At 34.7% G+C, this 10,159-nt stretch overlaps 1 protein-coding gene across 1 annotated transcript; it reads right to left on the reverse strand.

Moving 5' to 3' along the window:
* Nucleotides 1–2,793: 2,793 nt before the first annotated feature.
* LOC100378541 (dynein axonemal assembly factor 5-like) lies at nucleotides 2,794–10,147 on the reverse strand. Its single transcript, XM_002740315.4, has 9 exons — nucleotides 9,290–10,147; nucleotides 8,529–8,640; nucleotides 7,944–8,176; nucleotides 7,006–7,215; nucleotides 6,414–6,557; nucleotides 6,137–6,305; nucleotides 5,345–5,643; nucleotides 4,299–4,647; nucleotides 2,794–3,713 (listed from the first exon to the last, which is right to left on the reverse strand). Exons 1-9 carry the CDS (start codon nucleotides 10,145–10,147, stop codon nucleotides 3,577–3,579), a joined length of 2,511 nt encoding a protein of 836 aa, XP_002740361.1. The 3' UTR covers nucleotides 2,794–3,576.
* Nucleotides 10,148–10,159: the final 12 nt, after the last annotated feature.

Below are 10,159 nucleotides of genomic sequence, written 5' to 3' on the forward strand. Positions count from 1 at the left end.
GAGACCAAGAATGAACCGACAAAATGAAAGATGGACATCCTCAATTGCAGACTTAGTTGTGCTTTCATCACCCCAAACATCACTACCATATACAATAATTGGTCTTATCAGTTTGTCAAATAAAGATAGTTGGAGGGGTATGTTTAGTGAGTTGTCATAACCGAGTTTGCGTTTCAAAGCAAAGAGAGCTTTCATCCCTTTATTTTTTAAATTATTGATACCCTCTTTATGTTTGCCATTAGCACTTATAGTTATACCCAGGTAATTAATTTGCTTAACAATGGCAATTTCTTTTTCAGCGAAGAAGAATATATTATTGCTCAGGGCTCTGTTTGATTCGTTTATTCGGTGTTATTTGCTTACTATAACTAATTGAAGCTTGATAACCTTAGTATGTACTTGTTGGTGTGCGCAAAAGTCGGAATTGCCATCTTTGTTTATACATTTTTAATTCTGAATTAGTTTTATAGTTTAACGATAATTGCTTTTACAGATACCTACCTGGTAATAACTTCTGCCTGAGACTACTGTATAACACTTAAATAGTTACATGGCATTTTAGCAAATTTGGCTCAATATATACACTAATAGAACCTTAATTTAGTGTCAACAATCTCATTACGAGAATGTATCTTTATTTAAATTAGATACATCTTGAATTAGCGAAATTACAGGTATTAATGAAGCCTGTCCTCTCAAGTTTAAGCGTAATTTCGAGTTGGCTTTAGTTGCCGGTGTTAACATTTTTAGCTCCGCTGTCGACTTTGTCGAGCGGAGCTTATCATATGAGTGATTGTCCGTCATCGTCCGTGTCAATGTTTTACTTTTTCGACTTCTTCTTGAAAACTACAAGCCTGAATGCTTTGATACTTGGTGTACATGTACCTTGGGTAGACCTCTCTCAGATTTGTTCATTTCATGATCATATCTTCAATTCTCTAATTTTGGTGAATATTTTTGTCATTTTTGGTAAAAAGTGATATTTTCGACTTCTTGTTAAAACCCGCAAGTCAAATTGCTTTGATATTACATATATAGGTACTACATGTGGACCTCTCTCAGATTTGTTCATTTTGTAATGATATCTTTAATTCTCTAATTTTGGTGAATATTTTTGTCATTTTTGGTAAAAAGTGATATTTTTGACTTCTTGTTAAAAACCGCAAGTCCAATTGCTTTGATATTACATATATAGGTACTACACTACATGTGGACCTCTCTCAGATTTGTCCATTTTGTAATGATATCTTCAATTCTCTAATTTTGGTGAATATTTTTGTCATTTTTGGTAAAAAGTGATATTTTCGACTTCTTGTTAAAACCCGCAAGTCAAATTGCTTTGATATTACATATATAGGTACTACATGTGGACCTCTCTCAGATTTGTTCATTTTGTAATGATATCTTTAATTCTCTAATTTTGGTGAATATTTTTGTCATTTTTGGTAAAAAGTGATATTTTTGACTTCTTGTTAAAAACCGCAAGTCCAATTGCTTTGATATTACATATATAGGTACTACACTACATGTGGACCTCTCTCAGATTTGTCCATTTTGTAATGATATCTTCAATTCTCTAATTTTGATGAATATTTTTATCATTTTTGGTAAAAAGTGATATTTTCGACTTCTTGTTAAAAACCACAATCATTTATAGTGAAAAATGATATTTTTGAATTCTTGTTGACAACAGCAAGTCCCATTGCATTGATACTATGCATATTGTTCATTTTCTAATGATATCTTCTGTTCTTTAATTGAAATGTACAGTGCTAACAGCGGAGCTATCTCAGCCGAGAGGCTGCTTGTTTAAGAATGTCGCAGCCCACTTTTTTCTTATACTTATGACAAATAAATGGTGCTCCATTTTGTGTGTTTCACATCTATGGTGAAAGGTTTAATGAAAAGGCCAAGTTTGAACAGAATCTGTTCATGCACGACGGAGATCAGGTTCCGGAATGGTAAAACATACGATTTTGATGCATTTTTGGCTTAAAAATGGCTGCCATTCAGCTATCTTGAATGAAGAATAATGCATGTGCATATGTCCAACACGTGTATAATGTGTGGATATGGATGTTCGCATGCACAGAAAAGGGAGGTCAATCCATATGTACCATTTTTTCGTGAAATTTATTATATTCGTCAGTCAGTCAAAATGGCTGCCTGTCAGACATCTTGGATTGAAGATACAAATCAAATCTGGATTTGTGTGCAACAACACAATTACCAGTTTGAAGAGATTGCATTTTTGAGCCAAAATAAGAATAAGAATGAACCAAATGTGTCTCAATTAGCCATTATGCAGTTCCAATATTCAGAATTTGAGCATAAATGACCAGTCTGACTTTCTTTTTAATCTGATCTAGAAAAAAATATGTCTACTATCAGGAATCAACTAAAGTATCAAGTTTGAAACAAAAATGTGACTGTCAAATGAATACACACATGGAAAGAACCCAATCAGATTAAAATGCAATGTACCGTAAAATCTGTATTAGAAGACGCAACCCTAATAAAAGTCGCACCCATTCTTTTTGAATAATTAAGAACCAAAAATTCACCATTTCTATTAAAAAAAAATTTACAGTAGGTCCTGGCTCAAATTTTTTTTTTAAATTTTATATTTTTTGAATAACAATAAAAATAAAAAAAAAATATTGGAGTCTAGACCTAGACCTACATCGAATTTTAATCAAATTAATTGCGAAAAAACCCTAATTGTGGGCAAAAGGTGAAAAATTTACAAGGGTTGACTAATGTATGTTGCCATCTTATTAAACATTGAATATGTCTGTCATAAAAACTCACAAGATTATTTGCATATATACACATAATTAAAACAATAACATAATCACAGAAATGAATATACTGCCATCCCATAATTTACTGTTACTGTATGTTGCCATGTTAGGATTGATCAGTACCATGATTTTACCAGAAAGATAGGGATGTATAGTTGACAACATGCAAGTGAATGCAGCGAAGACTTTCACAAAACAGTAGTTACTTTTCACTGCTTACACATAACCAGCACAGGTAACACTTTAATACTATTTGAACATATTTCAAAATAGCAGCAGTTGTAAAAGTACACATTATGGAATTTGTGTAAATTTTGATCATTTAAAACACTACAATCATTTGCTTGTTCAAATTGTGTAAATAAACAGTGGGTTTTTTTTATACGTGTTGTACATGTCGCATAGGACCCTTATTGAAAACCACATGAAGTGACAAATGTTCTGTAATAATGAAAAATCAACCATAGCATCTACTGGTAGTACACATCTCCAAAGGTGCAAAAAACCTGTTACCTGCCTCCAGCTACTACATATTTCATGACTGTTATAATACAAGCCGTGACTACATATTGTCAATCTATAGCAGATCTTCTACACATGGTATGTATAGATAAAGTATTATCATATGCGATATTCAAATAAAACACTACAAACATATTAAACATGTTTCTCACACCTCAATTAAATTAATTAGCTGCAGAAAATTACTCAACGAGTACAGCTCTCTGTGAATGATCTAAAAATGTTACGTAATAATTCTCAGAAAGTGTTGTCATGACGATGACTGTAGAGTGTTGATATGTTCTGATAGATGATTACAATATTTGGGAATTCGGTGTTTATGCTTGACGTCATCAATTTGTCTCTGTAACATGGCTGGACATATGGAGGCTGCTTGTTTTAGAACATCTGAAACAATAATATAAAATATAAAAATATAATTATGCATATAATAGACCAGTAGAATGTATATATATCACAAATATAATACAAATTACTTGTACACATTGGAGAGCTTGTGATAATGTGAAGTGAAGTCATAGGAGACAGCATCATTCCAACTCAGGAGTACAAATAAGGAGTACCATATCAGATTCAGATATGACAATTAGAAAGTGTATTCATGCATACACACACTGGTATTTTAAAAGCTATACTAGAATAAAACACAACTCAATCCAATTAGTTTCAAGATGAAAAACTATCTTGTACAGGGAGTACCCAGCTGGATTACACTGTTGCCATTATCAACGTGTTAATAACAATTAATGTTTACTAAAATTCAAATGCAACTACTCAACCCTCTGATTAAAATGTGTAAAATAGGCTTGAAGTTTTACATTGTGCACTGTTTAGATTATTACTTTTTTACTGCCAAATTGTTCATATCCAAAAATACAGGTTTTTCAAGAATAACATAAACATAATTCAGAAAATTAATTAGTACAATACAATAATGTAAAAGATTCATTATCATTAAATAAGAAAACATACCAAAGACTGCATCCTGTATAATGGGATCTGGATCATCAAGATGTACCAGTAAACCTTTGTACATTTCTTCAAGGTGTGCCCTGTAAAAACTAGCATCATAGTCCGACTGGAAGCAGTTGAAGTATGCCGAGAAGGTCCTCGCCGTGGCTACTCTCACTTCATCGTTACTATCATCCATTCTCTTGAGCAGCTCCATGTACATTTTATGCAATCTCTCAGGATCAAATGAATGCTTGCAGAGTGTAAGAAGTTTCTGCAGAACTCTGCAGGTGACCAGACGAGTGGTTCTTACGTCATCTTCCAGTAAAGAAACTAGCTGAGTCACAAGGTCATCTAGTATTGGGTTAAGCTAGAAATAGAAATACAGGCATGTGGTTTGATAATATTACAAGTAGAAATACGGACATGTGCAAAGTTTTAGTTAGGCTGATAATGCCATAATTCAGAATTATAAACTAAGTTGAAAAAACAAAAAATCATGAATACTGTAAGCCATATTAAGATTGATCAATGGGAGATTCTAGAGAGAACATGTTCTATTGCCCATGTATTTGAACGGAGAAAAATACTGAAACCACTTCACAAATAGGCAGGTACTCCCCTTTTTTTATGACAATGAGAAACAATACATAGATTACATGTAGTTGTTTGAACAACAAGATGATAGGCATTCATGAATCTGTACTGATCAAACTTAAATGCACATATTTGTGACTCACAGAAAATTGCAACCATGAATACTTCACTGTGGTGCTCAAGACAAAGGAGTTGTCTTCACTTTGACTCCCCATAAGGGGGTCGTTATTATGAAATATTTTGACATATTTGCAGTATTAGCTATGGCTGTACAGCCAAACAAATAATAATCCAGTATACAATCAATGCAATTACAGAAGTGCTTCTAATAGATGAATATCTACGTGGTTGATACTTCAAAACAAATGACTGATAACCATGGTAACAAATAATATTCAATTATGTGGAAAAGACATTCACACGTAATGCATTTTTACCAATTCTGTCACAATAATGCATACAATATGTACCTTCACATCAGTAAGTAGTTCACTCTGGAACAGTGCCCAGAGGCAGGACACTGTAATAGTCCTGACGGCCGCCGAAGTCCTGCCAGCATGCCACACACAGTTAGGTATGATCATATCCTTGACTACAACGATTACAAAGTCACCAAACCTCTCCTGCGAGTTGAGAGTATAGCTAGCGTTGGTTACCAGTCTAGAAAGCAGTGAGAATAACTTGAGTCGTAATTCAGGGTCTTTCTCGGGACGCAAGTTGGTTTTAAGCATTGGTATGACCTCATCGAGATGCTCACCAACAACAGGACCTGCAGTGGGAAGGGTAAAAATGGAATAGACATGTACATTATCATTGAAATGAATACTATGAGTAAAAAGAATTTAACATATTTAGTATAAATCTCGCATCGAAAATGAGTGCAGCAACAATGTATCATTTGACATGAAAAAAAATAACGCCATGGTGGCATGAATCTATGTTGAGATGTTGTGACTATAATTGCAACTACAATCAGAACATGGTTATCATGAGAATATCGCGAAGTAAGCACTCGGGCAGTACAGAATTGCATCAATTTCTGTGGTGCACAAGTAGATTTAATTGCCAGACTTCCTCTGTGTATACTTTCAGGTTAACCTCCAAGCAATTGGGAAACAATATATTGTGATGGCTCAGGTTGATAGTTTACACTCATATCATGCCTTATCATACCTAGAATGTTATAGAATGATATTAACAGACAACATGCATATACACATTTCCATCAAGATTCAAGTGTTATTTATATACGTTATGCTTACCTGCTTCAGTGAGTAATGTATCAAAAATTAGTCTTTCTGTGGAGTAGTTAGTCCACTGTTCATAACTACCCTTCAAACTATCAAGTACTTGCTTAGTGTGCTGATGATATAACTCGTACGAATCACCAAGACCTTGAACTTCAGATAATTTTTTCAAAGTTACTTTGACCTGTGAGTGAAGTGGAAATAAATTCATATACATGTGCAAAATAATATGCAAATAATATGCACATTTACATTCAGATTATGATTGCTACTGTAACATGAAAAAACTTACCTCATCCATAAGATCTATATTGTTAGTCATTGCCAAGACAGTCAGCAATACAGTGAACAACTGTAAACTATATTCTTTGCAGTCTTCACCACATTTACTGATAACAGCGTCAGTGCAAGCCAGGACTTGATAAAGATACTTCATCTTAGAAAAGAAAAACAAAACAAGAATGGTGATTTTTAAAAGACTGACTGTCATTACTGAATCATTTAAGATAAATCATTTAAGTTTTAGTGTCAGACGAATAATTCTTACATTCCCAACAACTGAGAGTATGAGATTGCCAATGTAGATTCAAATTGATTCAACACATTGTATGTATGCACGTAGATGAACCGGTTTGGGAAACTTTTGCTGATTTGATAATATTCGTAAGAATGTCCAGAATACTATTCAATGGAGTGATGGAGTTTGTACGAGATAAAAAATCACAAATTCTTGTGAGAAATCTGATCAGAGGCCTTTAGGGGTATGGGTTTCTATTACTTCCATGTGCTGGTGCCTGCTGTCCTTAATCAGTAGGAAGTGTGTGACATAAAGTAGGGATACAATTTTAAAGTATTATTGACTCAATAGCAATTCTGAGACTCACCTCAGCAGCTCTGCATACATCCGGTTCAGCTAGTGTATCACATATCTCATGTAACCGTGACTGCAATACACCAGGCGGAGTGCCTCTAATCAAAGCGGCAAATATAGTAAGAACATTTGCATTCTGGGAAGATTTCAGTGTGGGTAAGACAAGATTACAATAGATTTCAGGTTTCACAAACCATCCTGTTAACTCTGCTGACTTGATCACCTATGAGAACAGATATAACCAGTATGTCTATAAACAAAGGATTTCAAAATATGCAAATACCCAAAAAGCTCTCGGTCAATGTTTTTTTTTTCTCATAAAATTCTCATAAATATTGAACTTATTTCTTATGAAAATTTAGCTCTTTGTTTGTTTTTAAAGAACATTAAGAAAAGCTCCAATGCATGCATTTCAAACGTACATGCACAATGAATGGGAATATTTTTATTTCACCTTTGTATGCTTGCTTACTTGTTACAAGGGATCTATTAAATACATGTAGAGCAAAACACATTGAATTTGACTCAATACATGAATTAACAAAATCTTGATTCAGCTAAAAAGCCAACAATCTCATTCATTGTGTGAATATACTTTCTTTTAAATCAGCTACATCTTGAATTAGCAAAATTACAGATTAGGCAAATTAGCTAATACACCAGGCTAAAAAGACATGATTTACAGTGTCAATCTTGAAGTGGCTACCGATACTGTCACAGGAAAATAACACTAAAAAGAAACTATAAACAGGAATCTGATGCATACGCTTTATTAGAAGTGCATCACATGAACCAAAAATCACATTCATTGTACATGCATAATGACAATGGACACATCTCTGTCATTCTTGTGAGCACATGCACTACTGACAATACACTGATTTAAATAATTTAAACTGCATTACAACAATATCCAACTATTATTAACTCAGAGGTACAGACTGAACATACCCTTTCAACCACCTGTTGTTCATCGTCACCACAAGCCTTATATAGCCCAGTTAACAAGGCAGCCAGGTGTTGGGTCACATGGTCTTCAGCATTAAGTAACAACACGCACAGTAACTTGGAGGACATGACTCGGTTAGATACCGTCCAATCTGAGAGGTCATTCACTATACCGGGCAGAATCTTGATAAGGTTTCGATACACTAGAATTCGGCATCCAAGACCAGGACGTTCATCTTGAATGACAAAAATAGATGGAGGTACACTAAGTAAATGTAGCCACGAGATTAACAAAAAAATATATACATCACACAGTATTTATTATGACAAATATACTATAAGCGCAGTTCTGGGTCTGAGTGCACTTCTATTTGAGATGCGCTTGTAATAGAGGATTATATGGTAGTAGAAAAATTATTCCTTGGGTGTATGAAAGTGACGATGATGCCTTCCATCTCACATGAAAACTTGGTTGAGCAGTGTAAGTTAATGACAGTTTTTAATGTGGTATAATGAGTTAATATTACCGGTATGTATATGTATATATCACATAAACATACTCTGACATAATCATTGATTCATTTTCACCTTCTCCTGGTGGTAGTGCTGGATCAGGACCACCAAAATCAATTTGTTTTTTCAGTTCTTCTTCGTTTTCATCTTGATATTTAGCACCAACATCCTTCCACAATTGTTTTGCCTAAAAAGACAATGAATGTGACAAACGTGTTAACAGGGTTATTTTAGATGACGTGTTTGAACACATCAATTTTATTACCAATCAAAATGATTCTTGTCAAGCTGTTGTTGAGAACATTTAAAAATTTGTTCTGTTTATTTTACACTACCGGTACTACCCCTGCGTACTAACAGTGAAATGTGTTTACATAGAAAAGCATTTAGAAGCAGTTTGAATTCAGGCATTACTTTTTCCATCAATATCTGCTTCATAGGATTTCAATTAATTAACACAGTATAGTTTTCTAGTATCTGTGATTATACAAGTGTTTAGATGGCTGTGCAGTTTCAGTCACTTTTATGACTAATTTCCTGGATGCTGATAAGGTTTAACACCAGTATTAGAGAAGTGTTGTTAGATGTACTGTGGATTTGTTGATGAATGACAGATACCTAGTGAGTTTAGGGTTATGCCATCATGGATGCCTCCTTACTTCCATGGTTACATGTAAGTAAAGACACCAAGAGAAAAGTAACAGAACATGCCATTTTTCACTAACTGCTCAAAACAAATATACTATTCACCAAGACGCTTTGGAAAAACTTCTTCCACTGGTTTGCATTCCTTTTGCCAGCAGGGTTACCTTCATTACATAATTACCGGTACATACCTGATTTTGTATTTCTGGCAATTCATCGCTAACACTACCAAGCAGAAGTGGAATCAGCTTTGAATGGAACGAGTAACGATCAATAAAATCCAACAGCCAGTGCCCAACTACGTCAGTTACAGCAACTCTGACTGTTGGTGCTTGGTCAAAAAAACGTTGTGTTAGGTGCGGAATGACATTCTCCATTGGTTTGGGACTACCGTATTGCAGAACATCACCTATAGTGTTGATACAAGCGACGCGAACTTTGGAATGTTGGTGACTGACTGTCAGAAGCAGGGGGGCAATCAGCGATTCAGACAGCAAGTGGAAATGTTCAGGAATTGTCTTGGCTAACAGAGAGGTGCATTTACAACTTTGTTTTTTCACTTCCGGATATGGATCAACAATAGTTTTCTGGAGAATTTGGATCATGTCATCTAAATAGGGGGCAACATTTTTCTTACAAATCTCAACAATTTTGGTTAATAACTCCACCAAAGTCAGTCGCAGTTCTTCGGCATTTTCCACGATTTCCTTACAGCCTAGCCTCTGTACAAGTGTTGGTATGAGGTACGGCAGAATATCTTCGAAATTATCAACGCTTGTGATATAGTCACCAATAAAGTGTATGGCTAACTCACGGCATTTTTCAACAGGATCACTGAAACATTTCAAAATGGATTTTACGATGTGATTGAGGACTTCTTTGAGAATTTCTTTCTCCAGTGGTGGTTCCTTTCCTAGAGTTGCCTTGCGAATTCCATCAATGCCACGTCGCCTAGTGGTTCTGTTATCATCGGAAAGGCAGTTGATTTGCCTTGCAATTCCTTGTAAAACGTCAGCAGCTTTGGCAGCAATCTCTTCTTGGGACGCCATTATGGTATCTAA

The sequence above is a fragment of the Saccoglossus kowalevskii genome, chromosome 8 (assembly GCF_978046115.1).
Source record: "Saccoglossus kowalevskii chromosome 8, keSacKowa6.1, whole genome shotgun sequence".
In the NCBI taxonomy this organism is placed as follows: domain Eukaryota; kingdom Metazoa; phylum Hemichordata; class Enteropneusta; family Harrimaniidae; genus Saccoglossus; species Saccoglossus kowalevskii.